Genomic DNA, 23001 nt, shown 5'->3' on the forward strand with positions numbered 1-23001 from the left:
GTGGGGGGAGGATTTTCACTTACTAGCATGGAGGGACTAGTAATCTCACGACCTAAGTTATGACCTGAGTGTGTTAGTGAGACTAAGTTCCTATTATCCAATAGAAGGATGGGTAAAGAGCTACTACTAGGTGTTTTTTTTTGCGAGTCTTTGATCTGTGGAGTTCTTACAGGGGGATCCAATACTAGCCCCCTACCAACCTCCCTGGGTCAATCGCACTCCTCCAGATCAGTGAGAGCTGTGAATCTATTATCTAAACTAAGTTCACTTACATAACTTGGTAATGTCCTCCTGTGTGGCAGACCATTCTGTATACAATGAAACTTGAAGCTTACATTTGTCCTTAAGGGACTAGACTGAAAAAAACCATCGTTAAAGGGATTATACCAGGGGCCCTCTTCTGAGGGGGCAACAAGTTAGCAAGTACATTAGGGAGCACATTCACACTAGAAAAATTAACAACAATACAATCCCCTTTGAACTTTTTCACGCCAACGCCCACCCATGGAACACGTCTAGCCATGATGATCTCTTTAGCTAGTTGAAAGCCTCCCCGTTCATTAATGTTCATATTATTGGTTAACCAATGTAAGGCTTTGTCCATCAGGGTGGTTGATGACTCTATTTGGTCGGATCTCAAGGGAGGGGCATTAGCGAGGACAAGAACCAGGGGCGAGGCTTCCTTTACTAGTGTGAACCTTTTTCCTGGAATTGGTTCGCGGAAGATCCCAGTATCGAGTTGTGGAGCAATATTTGTGGAGACTAAATTAGCGGCAAGAACATTTGGGGGATTATGTTCTCGAACAGGACAGTTAGTTCCTGGGACATCGCTGGAACAGCCCACTTTAGATGGTAAAAATGTGGCGTTGCTGGTAAGAGAAGGCTCCGTGGTCGATGTAGCCCCCAGCAACACCGGCTGTTCAGGGGCACTAGAAGTAACCAAAGAATCTATAAAGGGTTGAGCAGATGGGAAAATGCGGTTAATCTTTTGTTCTAACACTATAACCGTGTCAGCAATAGAGTCCAGTCTGCTAATCCAAGGGGCCATAATAGAGTCAATTTTCTCTTTGATACTTGCCCAGAGTTTTTTAGATAGAACCTCGGGGCATGATGAAAGAGCCGTCCCAGCTTTAGAGACCTTTCCCAGTTGTTGCTTTTTCAAGGTAGGTGCTGTTGGGGAGGGAACGACAATAGACGTTTCATCTGGGAGAACTATCAAGGACCTATGCTCCGTCTGGTCTTCGGAGGCAAGGATGGAGGAGGCCATTATTCCGGACCTGTCTTCCAAGTCTCTAGGTATCCCCAGCGATAATAAAGGTGATGGTATTTGCATTTGAGCGTCAGGGATCTCACTGGAGTTTTGGATTACAGCCGATGTCACATTCGCTACCTCCATAGACAGTCGCCTTTCAGTTTGCTCTATCTCTGCAGCTAACACACTTGCAGCTCGTATTAAGTATGAGTCCAGTGTAGCCCCTGTCCCCCCATTGAGCTTGGCTCCTGTAACTTTCCTTTTCACCATAGTCGACTCCCTGCCCACAGCAACAGAACCTTAACTCACCGGCAATCTCGAGGGGTGGCTCGGCCCGGCCTCCTCCGACCCCTGACGGCCACAGACGGCCCGCCCTTTGCCCGGGCTTAGCCCGGCGCTGCCCGCGCGCTGTCCCGCGACGCGGGGGCCATGCTAGATTTTATAGCGCCTCCTGGCGCGTGTGTTTCACCGCCGGCTTCCGGCACACTGGAGCCTGGGGAAAGCAGTCCCCCTCCACACGGCGGCCGCAATGTTGAAAGAAGCGGCGGCGGGAGGGAGACAGGACGGGCACAAGAAAGCACAGGTAGGTGCAGGGTCCCTCTTAGGATGGCTGGTTACAGGTTACGGCGCCCGCTCCACCGGGGCCGTGCTAGATTTTATAGCGCCTCCTGGCGCGTGTGTTTCACCGCCGGCTTCCGGCGCACTGGAGCCTGGGGATTGCAGTCCCCCTCCACACGGCGGCCGCAATGTTGAAAGAAGCAGCGGCGGGAAGGAGACAGGACGGGCACAAGAAAGCACAGGTAGGTGCAGGGTCCCTCTTAGGATGGCTGGTTACAGGTTACGGCGCATATGATACAGGCTTTTAGTATTTTTATGATAAATTAATTTTATGCTTTTTAAATGCCCTTAGCTTTATCATTATTTAGTTGACCCTGTTGACCTTTTGATGAGGAGTGGGTGTCATCTACTTTAGGCTAGTCCTGTCATGTATACCCCTTTTTATATACATTTTTCACATCCAAACGACAATAACTGTTCTGAACAGGCGACCATTTACCTAGTAGCTTGCTCCTGTCTCTTCGTTACCAGGCTCTCGGTATTCTATCAGATGCTAATGCACTGCTTTGTAACACAGTAAAATACATGGAGCATATCGGTTATTAGATGCTGTTGAGTACATCACAAAGAAACGTTTCATCAGCTGATAATTGCTGAACACACACATTGGTTGACACGTCCCTTTATTCAACCTTTACTTCCCTAGCAGCCGCGGTCTGTGCAAGCAACAGCGGTGGGGCGGTGGGGCTGTGTAAGGGGGGATTTCGAGGGACGATGCAAAGGGAAAATTCATTCTTTATCTAATGTTCCCTCAGCATCGTCCCTCAAAATCCCCCTTACCTGGTCCCACCGTTGTTACCTACATGGACCGCTGCTGTTCCCTCGACTGGTTGCATTTGCAATTACTTAAAACCTTCAAATCTATTTTAGGTTTGAAGAAGAGTTTGCCTATTTTATAGAGTTGTCATTTAAGCACGAAGTTATCTACATTTATTTTAAATGTTAATTGAAAGTACTATTATTAAGGTGTTAAATCTAGTGCTTGATTTCTTCTTAAGGTGTTTTAGGTTTGCAAATGAGTCATGCACCATTGCCATAAGCCCTGTGTCCTAGCTGTTATAGCATTTCAAAATGGGTTGATTCCACAGAACTCCTAGCATAATTAACTTTTTTATAATATTTTTTACATCAAAAGCAGGAGAGTTTGGTAAATCATTGGACAGCTAAATGTTGAAATCAGGACCAAATAAATCAATGAAATGTTTTGGAAAAAAAACTACTTTGTAGTCAGTCCAGAAATCATCAGCACAAATTAGACACGGAAGCCTTTAACTCAGAAGACCAGATTGGACAGGCTGCAATGGTAATTGTATACCTCACACTTCTGGGTGTGACATACCAGCTACTAGTCTGAAACCCAGAGTGAAAATGTTCACTGGGCAGTACAGAATGCTATAACAACTGGCAGTATAGTAGAAAGCAATGTTTCTCCCTTATTTTTAAAGGTGGCATTCATAGCTGCAAGGTTCAATTCTGAATTTCTGGCTTTGGCTGTGGAATTTTGCAAATACTGTTGAGTAGCATATCTTAGAAAAAGGACAGTGGTAAAGTAGACTGAGAAAATAACTGTGTAACATGTATGAGGGAACTTGCCATAAGTAGTGGAACACTGTTTTATTTCTAGATAGTTACCTGTTAGCATCTTGCAAACAAAATATTAAATGAACTGGTGAACTAATCTGATTGGTGGACTATTAGGAAGAGACGTCATTGTGTAACCTCTAATAGTGCTCCCACTGTCCAAACAGTAGCACTAAGAGTACCTTGGGCTCACCATAGGTAGCTTGGCTTGAGCAACAAGGCAATAACCAGTCAACCGTGATAGTTTTGTGTGTGTGTGTGTGTGTGTGTGTGTGAAGAATCCATCCTACAACAATGCAGTTAAATAAGACAAAAGTATGTGTTCAAATGTTATTTGAATGGCTAAATAACTTCACTGAAATTAGTATGAAAATGCATTTGGTGATAGTGTGTGCAAAATCATATCCAAAGTGACTTAACAGAATTCTTTCATGGGCTTAGGAACACTGCAACCCAAGTTCAACAAAGTGGATGGTTACACACACATATTCTATGGTATAACAAAGAACAAATTCTAGAGCAAAGTTGAAAAAACTGAAAATTGCATTGAAGATGAGCTTGAAGATTTCAGAAATGCAAAGCAGGGATGCTTGGTGAGCCAAAGAAGATGTTGTGGAAAATGTATCAAGCAGGAGACGGAGTCTTTTGATGGCTGATGGCTGAGATATGAGATGAAACTTTCTGCAGTCATTTATTTTGTTTCAGTTATGCTGGGCTCGATTAATGCTAGCAGTTCCATTTGGTCGGCTGTTTCCAAAAGGCAAGCTCAAAGTCAGATACTTCTGCCTTGAGGCCTCGCAGAGGTGTATCGATGTTCTTCAGAATCATGGTTTCTCATGCCATCATGCTCTAAAATCCATAGAGGTGCCTTTTTCATGCTACAAACAGTAGCACAAAGAGGAACTGCAGCATGACAGTAGAGGCATTTTTGCACCATCCAGGTAAATACCAGATGGACATCCCTTATTTGCCAAATGCAAGCACACAAAGGCTAGCTCCACCCTTTATTCTGTGGCCATTATGTGATAGATAATTGAACTGGGTCATTTGCACAAGATGGATTTTGCTGCAACCCAGGAGCTCTAATCACATTACTATTTCACTATGGCTGAAAAAAGTACAAAATAGTCCAACTCTCAAAATTCTCAAACCATACTAGATAATGAATTATGTCTTCATGATTGTGAATTGTAGGCAGATTTACATATTTGTGGCAATATTACCTGATCAATAGGTCTGACTTTTTAATTGGAGGCAAATGTATGAATGCATGCGAGATAAAGAAGACAGCAGCTCTTTGTGCTGCCACCAAGGCCACATAAGACACCTACTACTGTGAGAGGTCACGCTACTTTCTGCACCTGCCAGCACTACTGTGGCCTTCTTCCAAGCATTTTGTCTTTTCCCTCCAGTTTTTTGCTGAAATTCTTTTTTATTGGCTCTAGGACTGTGCACTTTCCAACGGCTAACCAGTGATAAAGTGCGTGTGCTCTCCTATAAAAATGGTAAAATTGGCTTACACCTGATTGGTATAATTAATTTATTCATACATCTGAAGTAAAGTGGTATACCATATATCCAGGGCCTGTAAATCAAATGAGACTAGTAGACCTGCACCACCTACTGTGCCACCCACTTAGATTGCACCTTTTAAACATGTCCTAGTTCTGCCATTGCAGCCTAAATGCATTTTACAACTACCAATTCGACTTGGTAATATAACTCCCTTGCAAGGTCTTAAACTCCCTTTTTATTTCACATAAGTCACCCCTAAGGTAGGTGTTGTAATGTACTAATTACTCAATGCACTCTCCCTACAGAAGTTCTCTGCCTTGCTGCTCAGCCTATGATGAGGTCATATAGAATGTTGAGTGTATTTGTATTGGAAAGGAGAATCAGTTGGTGTGGAAGGACTGAGCAGCGAGGAGGCTGCTCCTGGTGGGGCACTTTAAAGGATCTGTCTAACATCTAGTAACCTGTAGCCAAGAAGTGATCTTATGAATAAAGCGGTGATCTTGTTCTACATCACATGGCCTTCGTATCATTCATCTTTACAACACTTGCGACGATCTTGAAGAACCTTACACGTGGAGTAAGCAAGAACAAAGGAACTAAAGACTTTAAGGACTCTAAGGTATGAAAATTGCTTTAATGAGTGAAGCAAACTGGCACCCCCACCCAAGCCCCACCAGTGACCCTATCATCGGTCGCCCACAACTCAAGCTGCCAGTTCCTACTGCATTGTCCCTGTATGGGCCTGAGTGACTTGCTTTCACTTGAAGGACTTCTGCCCCTTGAACTGTCTCTCCGGCAACTAGTTTCACAGAGGCGCAGCAGCTTTGCACATCATGATATGATTTCCCTTCCTTCTTTGGACCTTTAACCTGTGCAAGAAGTGTCTTGGCCTGACAGCAAGTTTTGTCTGTATCTACTGTGGGACTGGACTAGTGTGTTCTTCCTACAGTGTGGGCACCATTTCATTCCTGTGAGAACCTTGTGTGTCTGTTTTCAGGAAAGTACTTTGTGTGCAAGCAGTAACAATTTTAATGGAGGCACACTGAATTCCCGGTGTTCATCTACGTGTCTCTATCCCACCCATGTTGTATGGATTAGTTTGCTGTGTTACTTTGCTTTGAGGATCTTTAGCACACTAGAGGAGTGTCATGGTATTGTGTGCCACCTGTCTTGGATTGTATCAAGTTTAACTTTGGAAGTGAGCTCACGCAAGGATATTTCATTTTGTGACTTGTTTGATCTTGTGTACAATTCTGTTTGCACTGGCTGACTTTCGTCATTTGCACTTCACCGCTACGTATACAGTATACTACTAAAGGAGCTGTTGCAGACATCGATTTTTTTTTTAAGCTGAAATCTGAACAAACTTAGGCTATTGGCAGTTTAACTGATCTTCTGCGATTTAAAACAAGAAAATATGCTGCGTGTGATTCTCTACACACAATCCTACCTGCTGTCCCTCGAGCTCTGCTGTGATGTCTTCGTGGGATTCTTACGTAATGGCATCGTAATCCAAACAGCCTGTGACTGCATGGGGATGCTTTCCGAGCTTTCATGTGCTGGGAGCCATCCGGGGCCTACGTCAATCAGCGTGCTGCCATTTTAGGATCTAGCTGTTTCAAGCATGCATTTCACTCGCGTTGCCAACCATGTCTTTCACGTTTTGCCAACCACGTTTTATTTTGTTGTTTTGTCTGCCGGAATAAAGTATGAACAAAACCATATGGAGTCTGGGGACAGCGCAGTACGATTTTGCCACAAAAAGAAAAGACATTGAAGGAAATTAGCTGAGTTTATGAGTTGTACAGAGGTGATCTTGATTTCTTTTGTTTCTCCCCTTGGTTTGTGTGTTTATTGTGGTTTTTGGAGAAATAACTGTTTCTCTAAATTTACTGTTACTCTTCTGGTGAATGTGTTTGATTCCTTTTGACTATTTTCTGTTCACCAAGTTCACGCGGTGCATCCCAAGCAGAAGGGTTTGATTTTAAATGTAAATGTCTTGTATAGGGTGCTTCATTTTTCAGTATTTCTTTATATGATGCTTTATGGTGTTGTGTGTCTCATCTTGCAAAATGTTTTCTTTTAGTATGAGGCTGGTTTTGGAGGGTTGCCTCTTGAGTATGTACTTGGACTGTGCGTTACGGGCACGCACGTGAGAAGACTTCTTCTTACGAAGCTTCTCTGTTTTACTGGTTTCAATGATACCCTGTTTATGGTTGTTGCCTCATGTGAGGTGCTTGGACTGTGCGTTGCGGGTGCACACGTGGGAAGTCTACATCTCGTGTAGCTTCTTTGACTTACTGGTTTTGGTGATACCCTGTAAGTGGTTATTGCCTCATGGGTGGTGTTTGGACTGTGCATTTTGGCTATGCACGTTGGGTTTAAAGAAACCCATATTAAGTTTCAAGAGTGTTTCAAGAGTGTTTTGTGTTATAATTACCCTGTTTTAGTATGGGTAGAGGGTTGTAGATCCCTACTCTGCCGCAGTTTTGTGCTCTAGTTTGTGGTGCAATGGGTACTCCGTGTGGTGTGACGGTATTGTACCTGCAGTTTGGGGTGTGAGTTATGGTGATAGTATCCACTGTTTTTAAGTTTTTAAGAATGTATTTCTTTAACTTGCATTCTTTGTTCTTTATGATCATTATAAGGGGGAGATGTGTATAGTAATTTTGTTGATTTATGCATCCTCCTTTACTGTCATTTGTATGTTTTACAATCTTCATGCACTTGATCGTTTATGATCATTATAGCAGGGGGGGTGATGTATAATTATTTTGTTGTCAATGCATCCTGAGATGCGTGTTTTATCACCTTCACACATTTTGAATGTTTTTGGTCACTATAAGGGGAAGATGTGTTGTAATGTACTAATTACTCAATGCACTCTCCCTACAGAATTTCTCTGCCTTGCTGCTCAGCCTATGATGAGGTCATATAGAATGTTGAGTATGTTTGTATTGGAAGGGAGAATCATTTGGTGTGGAAGGGCAGAGCAGCGAGGAGGCTGCTCCTGGTGGGGCACTTTAAAGGATCTGTCTAACATCTAGTAACCTGTAGCCAAGAAGTGACCTTATGAATAAAGCTGTGATCTTGTTCTACATCACTTGGCCTACGTATCATTCATCTTTACAACAGTAGGCCCTAGGTAGCCCATGAGGCAGGGTGCATTGTAATTAAAAGGTTGTGCATGTATTTCTAAGTATTACATTTCCTGGTAGTGAAAAACTCCTAATTTGTCTTTAATTATCGTGAGGCCTACCTCTCTCATAGGAGAACATTGGGTTGGCTGATTACATTTAATAAGAGCTAACTCTTGATTGGGAACAGGTAAGCATTACATGGTGGGTGTCTGATAAATTTAAATTAAAAATCCTTTTTAATGGTAAAGTTGGATTTTAAGTGACACTTTTGGAAATGCTACTTTTAGAAATCTGGAATTGTGTTTTCCTATTTGGTGCCTTCACCCTGTTTCTGGTTTACATGACTGGCTGTAGTTGGCAGGTAAACTTTGTTTATTCCTCCCAGACAGCTACCCAAAGGAGAGATTTGGTGTGCCTGGATGGGCCTTCAACTGACAGGATTGGGTGGCAGAGATTTGCAGAGCCCCACTTGCAACTGATTAGGCTGTGCTCTGCTTCAGATAAAGAACTTGTCACCCTTGTATTGTTTGTGAAGCCAGCTTGGAGCTAGGGCGGGGGAAGCAGGAAACTTCAAGCACTTTAAAGGCAATTCTCTAGAAACTTCTCCTACTTCAAAGTGGGCACCAGGTATCAAATTGGATGCTCGGACTCACTCATATGTTCCCTTTTTGGACCTGCAGTAGGACTCTCAGAGGACTGCCTGCTCCTGTGGCCGGTTGTGTACTTCGGAAGACTGCTGTGCTGCATCTGGAAGGACTGCTTTGCAGCCAGAAGCCTGCCTAAACCCTCTGAGGCCTGCTCTGCTGGTTGAGCCTGTTTGCCCCGCTGTCTACCACTGAACCCATGACAACCAGAATGACTCCAAGGGCTAGGTGGCTGGCCTCCTGATCAGAGCTTAAGGGACAGAAAAGGCTCCAACCATATTAAAACCGCACCTGGATCCAGCCTAAGTAGGTCCTAACCCCCGTAGTGATGCCCCTTCAGTCCTGGACCCTTGAGTGGTGATGCTAAAGGTGCCCAGATAGCCAAAATCCAAAACTTGGGACTTATAAAAGTCTCGGGAAACTGCTCTGAAAACTGAGAGGAGACCAGGACCATCTTGCTCATCTATCCACCCAAGGTGCATTGCCAGTTGGCCTGGCTTCGTGGTAGCTCTTGCTACAATCTTCTCTGTAGCCGCGAATCCTGTTCAGCACACTTCGACAAAGGGGTATCCGGCCTTGTGGTACTCTTGTCGGCTACAGACTCCACCCACGCCCCCCTGGAGATTTCTGACTTTCAAAAAAGTGACTAAGTGCATACATAGAAATCTTTACCACGATTTCATCCATCAGATCCTTGACAATGATGCTCCCTTCTCAAACCATCGCCTGCAGCCTTGCCCCACTGAACATTACCTTTTTGAGGTATTTTTCCTAGAACTTCTTCCAAGTCCATTGGTAAAGGTAAAAAATCAAAATTCTGGTTCTATTAATTGGATGTTTGTCTTTTGATGTCAAATAATTTATTAAAATTTACTCTAATTTTTCTAAAATGGTTTGGGGGGTTTCTTGTGTTTTAATTGTACTTTATTGCTGTTTGTGTTTCATAAATGATATACATATTGCCTCTAAGTTAATCTTGACTGCTTTGTGCAAGCTACCAGAGGGTTAAGCGCAAGTTAATTTAGTGACTTTTGTGGTTCACCATGACAGAGATTGTGGCTGTTGCAGGGTTAACACCCCACTCAACCAACAACCCAATATCTCACACTACTCCATTGCCCAAATCTAAAACAAACATTTAACTGGACGTGGTTGACTGTCATATTATAGCTAAAATATATTATGCTAGTTATTAATATTTAACAGTCTTCAGTGGCAGATTTATAGCCTGATATGGTGCTAGGCAGTAAAGCAGAGAACACCATTTTAGCAGAAGAGAGGTGTGAGCCAGGTGTGCAGACCTTGAACCAGAGCAGGCTCCAATTTGAAAAGGGTGGAAGAACATAGTGGATCAAAATAATTATGAAAACATTTTGGCCAGGTTTTTCAAGCCACTGTAACAGCTCTCAAGCCTAAGTATTTTAGTCAATGATTATATTCCTTAAGTTTTTTAAATAGTCCATCACTTTTATTGTATAAATAAGCCCTAGTAGATACCAAAATATGGTAAACATTCTTAAAAAATTGAAACATTATGATGGAAGGCAGTGTCAAAACAGTGAGAATATGCACATACACAGTCTGTAAAAACAAATATTCTATTTAAAATGCAATGCAATATATTTTAAAGTATGTTTAGAAATTTGAGCCAGACGATTTGAAAAGCTTCCTTACAATATTGTAAAATAATGATACTCAATGTATTTAAAAAACAAAAAAACACCACATCATGTCAATAAGTAAGAACAAGCATCTTCAAAGAAGACCAAGTGGGCAGTCAACCCTGGTGTTTGGTGGGCTGATAGTTTTAGTATGTAGGCGAATGAATAGATGTGTGGCTATGGAATGCAGGCTTCGTCATGAAATATGAAAACTGTATTCATGTATACTCTCGGTCTCTCATCATGGCAACAAAGAATCTACTCTTACACAGGCAATATTTTTTCATGGACAAGCAGACAACTTGTGAAACTACTTCATTATCTGAATATTTGTGTGGTACATTGCCATTTAGCGGACCGAAGAGTGTTCATACAAACATCTGCCACAAATTAAACTGCTCTTCTAGAGTGATAATATTGAAGAATAGTCAATATAAAACTTCAGCATAATACAAAAAATAAATACCTTATCTCTGGACTCATTTGCCTCTTTCTCCAAGTTCTGCACCCGGGTTTCCAACATCTGTATTGTCTCTGTAGCAGATAGATACTTTTGTTTGAATAAATCCACAGCCGACTCAGAGGCTTTCAGATGGTTGTAACACTCTTTCATCTTTCGATCAAGGCCTTCAGTCTTCTCCTGCAAATGGCCAATTTCCAAGTTGCGTTTTTCAATAGATTCCTCTCCTTGCTTTACCTACAGGACAACCCCATATTAGAACATGCTTATTACTGCACACTGAAAACACTGACTACACAAGACGGCGGCCAGACATGATTCTTTAGTTCTACTAAATTACTCAGGACAGTCTAAATTTCCACTTACCACTAACAATTATGAGTGAAGCAATATTTTGATTACTATCCAAGACCTGACAAGTGCTATGTTGTTAATTTGTAATATATTTCTTGTGTCCACTTACAGTTATACCACATTCTGCTAAAACTCACATAGTGTACAAGTGTGCTAGCATGGCAGAGAACAAGAAAAAAAGGTGGAGTGATTGTGTATTTTCTCATGCTTTTACCTGGGGCTTCCCCTCTCTCCATATATTCTTTTTGGTCAAATTCTACCACAAAAATTCCGTCTTTGTTAGCATAGGAAAGTGTCTCAATACCCTACATTTGTGGATTTCAATTCACCTTCTTGAAAATTACATCAAAATATTTGAAAATGTTTGTTTCAAGAGGTTTTGTGAACACAATATATGTTATTCATTAGCACATGGTCTAAGTACAATATTAAAGTTATAACTATTACATTTTGAACATTCCAAATCTAATAGGGTTGAGGCCCGAGGCCTATATCTTACAATTAAAATGGGTGCTTGCCAGCAGTGACTCGACCTGGATCACTTGTAGAGCCTGCTTCCTCTTCAACATATTAAGAACCTACATATTTTTTCACTTTTAGACAATAGTGAATTGATACTTGTGAAGTAAACAGCCTACCTATGGTTTCCCAAAACTATTAGGGCCTCATTACGAGTCCCTTGGACATCTTGATATGGCTATAAGTGAATTTACTGGCTGAATTGGGATTGCAAATTCTATTGTACCTTCTAGGTTTAGTAGTAATTGATCCAGAGCCAAGTCTCTGGGTGAAATATCAGGCAAAACATCTAGTAACTGGTGCATAGGTACAGATTCATGTAGGTTCTTCCAACAAGCTCCATATTCTCAAACAATTCTGTTCCATTATCAGTAATCCTGTGCAGCAGAGGGTGGGGGGATGGCAGTATGGGTGCAGTTCATCTTTCATTTATCTTCACCCATTTGTTCATTTGCTTTGAGTTCTCATTTCTTTAGTGCTCTAGCTCTGGTTCGCTTATCTTCTGTTACTCATTTTAGGTAGATGGCAACCCTGTGCGTGTGTCATTCATCCGAAAACTTCCATTTATTTGTAGCCATAGATAGTGGTTTCTATTAAATTATCCATATAATGTAAACCGAAATGCATTTTAGCTAATCACTTATATATAAGTATTTTAAACATGTCTTTTAATCATGCCACACCTCACTGATTGCCTGGTTCATGAATGTCAACGCTGATGAATGGACGATTCTCACTCTGTGGATCTTGTGCATATTAAATCTGTCTGTTTTGTGTGTGTATACATAAGAGTTTGACCATACAGCGTTGTCAAAGGTTTTATGGTTGCTTCTACACGTCAGAATGACTTCGATATCGATGCAACGTGGGACAATATGGACCAGGGTCCTCACAACTAGGGTTTGCAGGAAGACGTTTGAAGCTGTGACTTGGTGTGACCAAATATTACAAGCAAACCCCTAAATGTGTTCCTGGAAAGGCAACTCACCAGGAACATGATCAATGCAATAACTTAGGGCCTGTTTTAGACCGGAGTGGTTATTGAAAATCTTCGGATTGCCAGAGGACTTGTTAATATTGTGGAGGGCATATATTTGGATAATTCTCTTCCTGATGTAGCGCTTCATCCAGAAATCAGACAATCTTCTCTTGATGGATTACAGTTTTCGACTAGGAAGTTAACCCTTGGGAAGTACTGAATAAGTTCTCTGGGAACAAAATCAGCAATATTATGCATGTGAATATGTTGGAGATCTAACATTCTTCAGGTTCAAGGGTATAACCTGGTGATTTTGTCTTTATATTTCCTTAATGCATATGGTATGACCATTTTTGTGCTCATACCTATTGCTCTTCCCAGGCTTATGTAATGTGATATGCCATTTTTTATTTCTATATTGTTTATTCATCTAGTCTCTGCAAAGATTTGGTCAAATGTTCCTGTTATCAAAACTCGTGCAATTAACTCTGCCACATATTGAGCCTTGTCCGTGCTATATAAAACTACTGCTAAATAAAAATAAAATGAAAAACTTTAAATTGGATCTATAAACGAAGTTTATGTCATAGGCCACAGCAGCCAACAAAACCATTTATGGCAGGTTTGTACAGATCATGTTGGTCTTCCTCCATCAACACACCACCCAATGTTATTCCCCGAATGTCTTTGAGAATATTTTACCATTTAGGAACACCTTCAGCATTTATATGGCTATTCATCAACACCACGTGCTGATTTATTTAATTTTCCTGATCTAATATCAATCTTATTCCTTACGTAAAACTGATGATCAGTGGGGCATTTTAGGCAACGGCATGAAATGAACATGTATGAGAACATAGTGCATTACCATCAACTTCATTTTCTGACTCATCTGAGTGCGTAAGGCCACAAAAGTGACTGAGGTGTCTGCAATGTATTGAGCAGAGCACAAAGAAATATTCACCAATCTGGATTCCTAATTTGTGCATTTCTAAATGCCTCATATGTGCGCTCTCAATCATGCCGAGTCTCTCATATCAAGGCAAAAGCCCAAAGCGCCTTACTCTTTTTGTCCGTTAATATAGAAACAGTATAAATGTCACAGAGATGTATGCAAGTGCAAACAAATCGAAAACACATACAAGGGACTGTAGACCACTCTTACACAACGTTAATACTTAAATCCGAAAAAATATATAGTTTTATGCACAAACAATAACTTTCGAATCTCAAGACTGAGTTCTGAAAATTCTGCTGCATGTTTTCTGTTCAGTCTTCTCTCACGAAGATGACAAAGTACTCAGTTACCGATCTTTGGACTATGTTACACTCTTTCTTACCTATTGCGATTGTCCTCAAAAGCTCAGTGGGAAACAGAATCTATTCAATAGCTTGTTTCCACTTAAGCTTCTTACAGAAATGAAAGACCCTCAAAAGGCTGTGACCTATATTGGTAGGAGGTCGAGTAGGTTCTGATTAGCTATGAATTAACCGAGAAATCAAAACCTTTCTTCTCTATTGCAGCAAAATAAATATATTGACCGAACCACATGCACCAAGGTAATCAAACAACACAGTAGGGTAGATCTGATATAAAGTTCATGTGATATATGACTTTCAGAAATGGTAGTTATTGTTTGGGAAGAAGTGTCTGAAAGGTTGTGTGACCTTGTCGGTCTCACTGCGTGAACTTTCAAAATACTGCTCACAGAAACAGTTGTGCAAATGCTCCTTTCTCAAACCACTTTTACCTTCAAATTTTAAAAATAACCACTTTATTAATACAACTAAAGATAAAATAGAAATGCGCCCATTCTTTGTCATTTTGCCTCCAGCTGGTTTCAGCGTCGATGTTTTTTTGGTCTGCTTTTTTCTTTGCTTCACCCTTTTCTATCTGAAGTTTGGAACCTCTTCTTTCTGACAACATACAATATCCTAACCACGATTTGGAACACATTTTTCCATTTCTCCTCTTGTGATTTTTTTAGTCTTTTGTCAGTTTTCTTCTGCACTTACAAAAACGGACTACTGTTGTAACATTGCTCTATGATTCACCATCCTTTAAATAGATTTGAGGATATAACTTATGTAACAGGTTATCATGTTTTCCCAACCATCCCAGATTTTCACAATAACCAATGTCTATGTTTACGAGCTCCATTTAGATTATTACATGTTCGTTTATTCATTGTGGATATACCGAAAATATGGAATGGATTTGGCTCTCCTCGTTACACTCTGACCGCATCTGTTCTGTGCAAAACTCTTATCACATTAACATTATTTCATGGGACTAAATTCTATGTATTGACTTTAAAAACCACTCTATAGTGTTATCTTGATTTAAATCACTAACAAAATATTGGTATCTGACATGATGGCGGATGGATGGTCCAGTTCATTTTTCATTTATCTTCACCCATTTGCTAATTTGCTTTGAGTTCTCATTTCTTTAGTGCTTGTTAGATCTGGGGATCTCTAGTTGGCAGAGGTAGGTACCACTGTCCAAATAGGGACCCTTACTTCTAGTCAGGGTAAGGGAGATGCACTCTTTAGATAACCCCTGCTCACCCCCTTGGTAGCTTGGCACAAGCAGACAGGCTTATCAAAGGCAATGTGTAAAGTATTTGGACCAACACTCACAGTAACACAGTGAAAACACCACAAATGGACTCCACACCAGTGTAGATAAATAAAGTACTTTTATATAAACTACACAAGACCAAAATGACAAAAATCCAACATACACTGTTCAAGAATATAGTTTCAAAAGAGTTCTTAGCTTAGCGACAAAATAATCCACATTAGCGTCGATTTTTGCCAACAGCACCTGATGATGCGATAAAAGTTCCTAGCGGTGCTCAGGCGTCGAAAAACAAGCAACAGCGTCAGTCCTGAGACCCTGGGGAGGCGATGCGACAACCCCGCTGCACGCAGCGGGCTTGTGCGACGAATCCGGCCTGTATGGGGAGTGAGGACATACTTGTATGGATTCCAAGGCGTAGCTTCTCCGGTAGAAAGTTACTCGCAAAGGCACGATGCAACGATCTTCGATGTTTCTGCGATGATGTTCGCAGCGATGACATACGGCCCGCTAACGAGCGGTGCGATGTACTTCGATGGCTCTGCGACAGAATTTTCCCGCTCTGGGGGCGATGCACTCCGAAGATGAACGTGGCGTTGACGCTGCAGCGGCGACAGGCGCTGTGACGATCTTCGCGGCGACGGAAATTTTCTCGCTAAGCCAGTGGTGCGTGAAAAAGTTGCAGATCTTTAACTTCTTTTCTCTTGGTCAGCTTCCCAACAGCAGGCACCACTTTCAGAGGCCCCACAATTGGATCAAGCACTCTAGGAAGGGCAGAACTCACACAGCAGAGTTCAGGGGGAAGCTGGGGGTGATGTCCTTTTGTTCCTGGGACTTCTTAACAGGAGGCCAGCTCTACTCAGGCCCTTGGAGATTCCTTCAAGCCAGGGGACACAGCACACAGCAAAGTCCTTCCCCTCTCCTTGGCAGCAAAGCAACTGCAGGTCAGCCTTACAGCAGGTCAGTCCTTCTTCTTCAGTCTTCCAGCTTTCTCCTTGGCAGAGGTTCCTTCTTGATTCCAGGATGATCTAATTTTCTGTAGTCTGGGTCCCAGTACTTATACCCCAAAATCCTTTGTCCTCTGAAGGCAGAGGGGCCTTGGCCTAGTCAGAACCAGTTCTGGCCAGTCCTGGAGCACTGTTTACTTGGTTTCTTCTTTCCTTTGAGAGAGAGGGGCAGGGTCGTCAGCTTCCCAGCAGGGGGTGGAGTCAGCATTGTGGAAGGTAGGCACAGCCCTATTTAGCCCTGGGCTGACTCATTCAGCCTCTGGGTGCCACCCCTGTCCCTGTCACTCACAAACCAGTCAATTCACAAACAGGCCAAGGCACACAGAAAGGGCAGAAAAGGAAACAGACACTTTCTAAAAGTGCTGTTTTCACACACAGGATTTAAAAAACATCTTTCCTAAAAGATGTGTTATTAAATTCTGAGTTCAGGGATACCAGACTTTAATTTTCTATCTTGCTCCTATGGGAAGATATGCAGGTAAACATTACACTCAGCATTCCCTTATTATAGCCTATGGGCAAGATAGCCTTTCAATAGTGAAAAACGAAAATGGCTGTAATTCACTACCAGAGCATGTCACCTACACCAATACATGCTCTAACTTTCACATACACTGCACCCTGCCCAGGGGGGGGGGGGGTACCCAGGGCCTTCCATAGGGGTGTCCAATGTGTACAGAAAGGGAAGGGTTAGGCCTGGCCAGTGTGGACACTGGTCAGGTCAGCATGGCAGTTAGCAACTGCACCCAGGCACTGCGGTGGCAGGCCTGTGACTCCATTTTAGGGCTACTCCTGTGGGTGGCACAATCACTGCTGCAGGCCCACTAGTAGCATTTGAATCACCAGCCCTGGCATACTTAGTGCACTTTACTAGGGGCTAACAGGCGAAACAAATATACCAATCATGGATAACCAATCAATATAACAATTTACCTAGGGAGCACTTGCACTTTGACACTGATCAGCAGTAGCAAAGTGCCCAAAGCATCTAAACCAGCAAAAACCATATCCAGCACAGCGTCAAAAAATACAGGAGGTAGAGGCAAAAAGTCAGGGGAAATCACGCCAAAGATGCCAGGTGTAACACGTGTCCCCTCCAGCTGACAGTAGAGAGAACTACCCACCCTCTTGGGAGTTCTCATCGCTAAGGCGGAAAAACCTGTACAGACCATCAGCATTGGTGTGTTCTGTACCGGGACGGTGTTCCAACGTAAAGTCCATTCCCTGTAGGGAGATGGACCACCTCAACAGTTTTGGGTTCTCACCCCTCATCTGCATTAACCATCTGAAGGGCCTGTGGTCTGTTTGAACCCGGAAGTGAGTCCCAAACAAGTAAGGCCTCAGCTTCTTCAAAGCCCAGACCACAGCAAAAGTTTCCCTTTCAATCGCACTCCACCTCTGTTCCCTGGGAAGTAGCCTCCTACTAATGAAAGCTACAGGTTGGTCCAAGCCCTCGTCATTGATCTGTGAGAGTACCGCTCCCACACCATGCTCTGAAGCGTCTGTCTGCACTACAAACTCACTGGAGAAATCAGGTGCCTTGAGCACCGGTGCCGTGCACATGGCAGTCTTCAGGGCATCAAAAGCAGTTTGACAGGCATCGGTCCAATTCACTCTCCTGGGCTGCTTCCTTGAAGTCAGCTCTGTCAAGGAGGCAACAATGGTGCCATATCCCTTGACAAATCGGCGATAATACCCGGTGAGTCCTAGGAAGGCTCTCACCTCTGTCTGGGTCTTGGGGGGCTCCCAAACCAGGATGGTATCAATCTTCACTTGGAGGGGCGCCACCTGGCCGCTCCCTACCTGGTGTCCCAAGTACACCACAGAACCCTGCCCTATCTGGCACTTACTGGCCTTGATGGTGAGGCCTGCCCTTTGCAGAGCCTTCAACACTTCACAAAGGTACTGCAAGTGTTCCTCCCACGTGGAGCTGAACACAGCAATGTTATCCAGGTACGCGGCGCTGAATTCCTCCAGCCCGGACAGTACCTGGTTGACCAGTCTCTGGAATGTGGCAGGGGCGTTCTTTAACCCAAAGGGCATAACGCGGAACTGGAAGTGCCCCTCTTGCGTTGAAACCGCAGACCCTCCTTGGCCCCCTCAGTTAAGGCAATCTGCCAGTACCCAGATGTTAAATCAAACGTACTGAGGTACTGGGCAGCTCCCAACCGATCCATGAGCTCATCAGCTCTGGGGATGGGGTGCGCGTCAGTCTTGGTGACCGCATTGAGCCCATGGTAGTCCACACAAAACCGGAGTTCTGGGGTGGCACCGGGCACAGCAGCTTTTGGAACTAAGACCACTGGGCTAGCCCAGGGGCTGCTGGAGGGCTCAATTACCCCTAGCGCCAACATCTTGGACACCTCTTCTTTGATGCTGGCCCTGACCTTGTCAGCTACCATGTAGAATTTCTGCTTTACAGGTAGACTATCTCCAGTGTCCACATCATGGACGCACCAGTTGGTGACACCTGGGGTCAGGGAGAACAGGGAGGAAAACTGACCCAACACCTGGCGACAGTCCCTCTGCTGTTCTAGGGTCAGGGTGGGCGAGAGGACCACACCATCCACTGACCCATCTTGCTCCTTGGCTGCCAGGAGGTCAGGAAGAGGGTCACTGTCCTCTTCCATTCCAGCATCTGTAGCCAGGAGCATGGTTACATCAGACCTCTCGAAGTGGGGTTTGAGGCGGTTCACATGGAAGACCCTCAGGGGTGCCTGGGTGTCTGCAAGTTAACCAGGTAGGTTACTTCGCTCTTGCGCTCCACCACCTCATATGGCCCAGTCCACTTGTCCTTGAGCGCACAAGGCTCCACTGGCACCATTACCCACACTTTCTGCCCTGGTTGAAATTCGACCAGAGTGGCATTCTGGTCGTACCATCTTTTCATTTCTTCCTGGCTGGCTTCTAGGTTCTCTTGGGTGAGCTTCCTGAAGCGCAGTGTCTGGTTGCGGAAGGCCAGCATATAGCTGAACACATCCTGGGGGGTTTTCCCGGGGAATTTCTCCCACCCCTCCTTCACCAGAGTGAGAGGTCCTCTAACAGGGTGGCCATACAGAAGCTCAAAGGGACTGAACCCTAAGGACTTCTGAGGCACCTCCCTGTAGGCAAACAACAGGCATGGTAAGAAGACGTCCCACTTCCGTCTCATGGGCTCCGCAAGGCTCATAATCATACCTTTCAGGGTTCGGTTGAACCTTTCAACCAACCCATTTCCTTGAGGGTGGTAAGGAGTGGTGAACTTATAAGTTACCCCACACCCTTCCCACAGAGACTTCATGTACCTAGAGATGAAGTTGGTACCCCGGTCAGAGACCACCTCTCTGGGGAACCCCACACGGGAAAAGATCCCCATCAATGCACAGCCCACAACGGCTGCTGTGATTGTCCTGAGAGGGACTGCTTCTGTGTACCGGGTGGCATGGTCCACCAAGACCAGGATGAACCTGTTGCCTAAGGCTGTCTTGGGGTCCAGTGGCCCCACAATATCGATGCCCACCCGCTCGAAAGGGGTGCTCACCACAGGAAAGGGTTGGAGGGTTGCCTTGCACTTCCCTCCGCTCTTCCCACTTGTCTGACAAGTCTGGCAAGTCCTACAGAATGTCCCGACGTGCTTCTTCATCTGGGGCCAGAAGAAGTAGGTGACAAGCCTTTGGAAGGTTTTGTCTTGCCCCAGATGTCCTGCGAGAGGCACGTCATGAGCCAGACCCAGTAGGAAGTCCCTGAAGTGCAAGGGTACCACCAGCACACGGGCTGTACCGGGCTCAGCGACCTTAGGCTCACTATAAAGCAACCCATCCTCCCAGTAAATGAGATGATCCTTGGCCGCTCCACCTGCTCATAAGTCAATAAACATAGTGATCCACCCACAGGTAAGTATAATATGTCAGAATCTCCCACAATAGATATGTATCCCACAATGGTGGAGAGTACACATTAGTTGTTAAAATACCCCTCACACACCAAAAGGGCCCTTGGTGTCATGCTTCATCATAGGGGTCTTCCCGCCCCTCTATGGGACGGGGCGTGCTACAACCTACGTTTGCGTGGGAGCACTGATGTTAATGAGACAACTATGTGTGATGCGAAGGTGTGAGAGGAAGGGTCTGGAGTGAATGGGAACGTGAATTAAAAAATACCTGGCTCTGTGGTCTAGAAAGTTTTAATATACCCTTGAGCTGGTATTAATAAAAGGTGGAGGGAAGGAGGTGTGGATGCCTCAATGAGCTGTGCCTCCTATGTCTGCCGACATGTTTCGAAGCTTCCCCAAGCTTCTTCTTCAGGACCTTAAGGATCCCTTCCTAAAGACTCACTGTGTCATGTAGTAACGTAAATATAAAGTAGAAAAGGTAGTGTGCCAGGAAGTAGGTAACCTCCTAGGGTAAGTAATGCCTAAATAGGTCTTGTGTAGTCGATAAACCTGAAAGAAAACATAAAAGGGGAGATAAAAGCCATATTCACGTAGCTAGATGAATCCATCGTGAGCATTCTGTGATCTGAAAAAAAGTGATATAATAATCTCCTTTTGACGCTATTCATAACGCTATCACGTGTTCTGTCGTGAAAATAATGGGTGAAAAATAGACAAAGACATAGGACAGAACGTACATATAACATAAAGCACACACTCTATACAAAAAGGAACGCAGTTCCAATAGTCATATTGTCCCAAATCAATATCTGTCGAGATCGGTGTAAAGACATCAAAGGGTCAACCTACTTGCTGTAGAAAAAAGAAGAAAGGCCTCATGAGCCTGTAGACCGAGTGGTAGAAGTGCCTGATAGGCTATCTACAAGACGGGAAAAATAATGGTATATGCAGATATAAGCCACAAGACTTACGAGGAAACTGCCCCAATAGGGCACAGCCAGGACTAACAGCTATGCCATACTTACAACTCCCAGGAACAATGTCCAGCCACGATTACCAGCCCGGTCAGCTCCGTCGGTAAGGCTGAGCTGGTGGGCGGGTGTTTAAGTATGGAATCCAATCAGGATAAGCACGCGAAAACAAGTGGCTACACCGTGGCGCGATATCCCGCTGGCTCTGCTGTCAAAGACCCGGAACCGGAAATAGACGGGCCGGGTCAAAGACGAGTTACAGTAAACAAAGTTATTTTAAAACTACAAAAGTAAAATGTGGCATAGGACTGGGTCAGCAATTATATCGGAGTGAAGACCGCGGGAAAGCAATCCGTTTGTGGTGCGGAGAAAAAATATATTGACGCATAGTTAAAAACATGGTTACCGAGCAATTAAAGTCGAATAAACCTTAGTTAAGTAAACCAAGGTGAGAGCACAGAATATTGTTACTGGGTGTATCGGGAATGGACCCGAAGGTACCCAATGTGATTAATCCTAAAACGGGGGAAATTTAAACAGTCACTGCCGAGAGCATAAAAAGGTAGAAGTACTATGTTAGAGCAGCAACTGAATCGGGAATGGACCCGTAGGTACCCAATGTGATTAATCCTAAGACAGTCACTGCCGAGAGCATCAAAAGGTAGAAGTACTATGTTAGAGCAGCAACTGGGTTACTCAAAAATGGACCCGAAAGTGCTGAATGGAAGTTATCTACCCTAAATCGGGGGTGGATTACATAATCATAGCTGCAAGGCAGAAGTACAATATTGATACATTGGGGGGTAATACACTGGGAGGTGGTCATCCAAGGACAGCCCTCCATATGGAAATAGAAGAGGGAAGGGGGTTGGCAGCAAACGCACATCCTGGTGGTCATCACTATCACATAAATTGTCGCTATATCAGTGGTTACACAGATGCGTGGAAATTCAAAAATGGAACTGACTCCATGGTATGTCGTCATTGAGCCCACAGATATGGGTTCCCAGGCGGAACACCCAGCGTTGTTCCTTTTCAAGAAGGCCATTTTCTCCATTGAGTCGTTCGATCACTGTCCACTGTAAGTCATCGATTCCATGTTTGTTAGATATGTAGTGACTGGACATCTTTGTGGTGCTCCTACCACATCTGATATTACTTCTGTGTTCTCCGACACAAATTTTGACTGGTCTTGTGGTCATGCCCACGTATTCGAGACCACATGGGCAAGTGATTAAATAGACCACATTTTTGCTATTACAATTAGTAAAGCTTCTCTGGTCCCACTCATCACCATTTCTGAACTTGATGTGCCTACTTCTTTTAGTGAGATAGCATGTACTACAATTCCCGCATGGGTGGTTTCCCTGTATTGGCGGTAGCATGCCTTCTTGTGTAGATCTAGGTGCGTTCCTAGGTCTGGTGTGGACGAGCATATCTCTGAGATTCCTACCTCTTTTGTGTGCAAACATAGGTTTTGTGATGTTGAGACCGCAACTATTCAGAAGTCGCCAATGTTTGTTCACTATTTTTGTGATTTTGTTGGAATGTGTGTTATAAGTGGTTACACATATAGGTCTCTCTTCGGCCTGAATGACCACTTTGTCTTCCAATAAGGCTTCTCTGTTGCTATTCCTCGCCCTCTTGAGGGCTTTGTCAATGACTCTGTTAGGGTAATTCCGTCTGATCAGTTTTGTGTGCAGTTCGGACGCTTGCTTCTTGAAATCGTGTATTTCAGTACAATTCCTCCTGAGACGGAGGAATTGTCCATAAGGTAGATTCTCCCTTAGATGGCGGGGGTGAAAGCTATCGAACAGAAGTAGGCAGTTTTTAGCGGTTGCT

The 23001-nt window shown here is 43.8% G+C and overlaps 1 protein-coding gene across 4 annotated transcripts in view; it reads right to left on the reverse strand.

The window, feature by feature from the left end:
- LOC146831152 (uncharacterized) overlaps positions 1-23001 on the reverse strand; it is a 1851363-nt gene that overhangs the window by 1089061 nt on the left and 739301 nt on the right. For all 4 annotated transcript variants that reach the window (XM_085605390.1, XM_085605389.1, XM_085605391.1 and 1 more), the window contains one exon: positions 10878-11108. In XM_085605390.1, coding sequence (XP_085461516.1) covers positions 10878-11108 — 231 coding nt within the window. The remainder of the gene's footprint in view (positions 1-10877; positions 11109-23001) is intronic.

The sequence above is a fragment of the Triturus cristatus genome, chromosome 5_1 (assembly GCF_964204655.1).
Source record: "Triturus cristatus chromosome 5_1, aTriCri1.1, whole genome shotgun sequence".
Classification (NCBI taxonomy): Eukaryota; Metazoa; Chordata; class Amphibia; order Caudata; family Salamandridae; genus Triturus; species Triturus cristatus.